The sequence below is a fragment of the Nestor notabilis genome, unplaced genomic scaffold (assembly GCF_000696875.1).
Source record: "Nestor notabilis isolate BGI_N333 unplaced genomic scaffold, ASM69687v1 scaffold5503, whole genome shotgun sequence".
NCBI classification, from domain to species: domain Eukaryota; kingdom Metazoa; phylum Chordata; class Aves; order Psittaciformes; family Psittacidae; genus Nestor; species Nestor notabilis.
Genome location: NW_009921385.1, coordinates 6,374 through 7,447, shown reverse-complemented (window position 1 = coordinate 7,447; position 1,074 = coordinate 6,374). Strand labels below are relative to the sequence as shown.

At 57.0% G+C, this 1,074-nt stretch overlaps 1 protein-coding gene across 1 annotated transcript in view; it reads left to right on the top strand.

The window, feature by feature from the left end:
- Positions 1 to 864, top strand: part of AGRP (agouti related neuropeptide) — a 1,169-nt gene extending 305 nt beyond the window's left edge. Inside the window, exons 2-3 of the mRNA XM_010011123.1 lie at positions 82 to 176; positions 691 to 864. Of these exons, the coding sequence (XP_010009425.1) occupies positions 82 to 176; positions 691 to 864 (269 nt within the window). The remainder of the gene's footprint in view (positions 1 to 81; positions 177 to 690) is intronic.
- The last annotated feature ends 210 nt before the right edge of the window (positions 865 to 1,074 follow it).

Here is a 1,074-nt window from a genome sequence, read left to right as displayed (position 1 = left end):
CTGGTGAAAGCAGCTATATAGCCTCCACTATATAGCAGTGGCTCTCATCCCCTTCCTGTCGAGCCTCTCTGTATCTTGCAGGAGCTCTCCCCAGGCTGGGGCTCGAGCAGATGACCCTGAAGGTCCAAGAAGCCAAAGGCGACATCATGCAGAGAGACGGCATCCTAGAACAGCAGGTAACGCTCTCTGAGCTTTCTTACAGACACCCCAAGGAGCAGGGCAGCCTTCTTGGTGCCCCTGGGGCCAGTGTGGTGCTGCCTGGGAAAGACATATCTGTTCATTGCCTGCTGGGGAGCAGTTAGGGCTGCCCAGAGCTGCGAGGGGCTCCGGCACGCAAAGGAGGGTGCTCCAAACCTGCACCCCTGCAATCTGTTTAATTAACCTCAAGTGCATACTCTGCAGAGCAGGAGTGAACCACGCAGCACCTGGCTCAGACACTGGTGCCTCTATTTGGTGCCACCCTTCACTGAAGTTGAGGCTGTACTTCAGCTTAAATGTGTGCATAAAGGTCTTGAGACACGATGGGCGAGGCCTGAGAGCCCCCAAGGCTCAGTGGTGTTTCTCACCAGACCCAGTCCAGAACTGAGCATGACGGAACTGGGCTGCTGGCAGTGGTGGGTTTCAGCAGCCACTCTTGGCTCTCTCCCACACAGTGGTCCAGCACCAACTCTTTTCTCCTCCCTCCAGCAGGCATTGTCCACAGAAGAGGAAGTCCCCCCCCGCCGCTGCGTCCGGCTCCTGGAGTCGTGCCTGGGCCAACAGGTCCCCTGCTGCGACCCTTGTGCTACCTGCTACTGCCGCTTCTTCAATGCCTTCTGCTACTGCAGGAAAATCAGCACCAGCCTCCCCTGCAGCAAGAACTAGCGCTTGTGCTGTGGGGCTGCCTGCTCCTTGTTCACGTGTGCCACCTCCTGCTTTGCAGCTCTAATAAACCAGCTGTTAGCAAAAGCCATTGCTGAGTGGGAATGGTTCAATGTGTCCGCTTGGGAATCTCAGGGGAGAGGGAGAGCAGCAAGGTGAAGGTACCTGTGCCCAGGTGGGCATCGTGTCCACACAGACAATGTCAAGCACCTC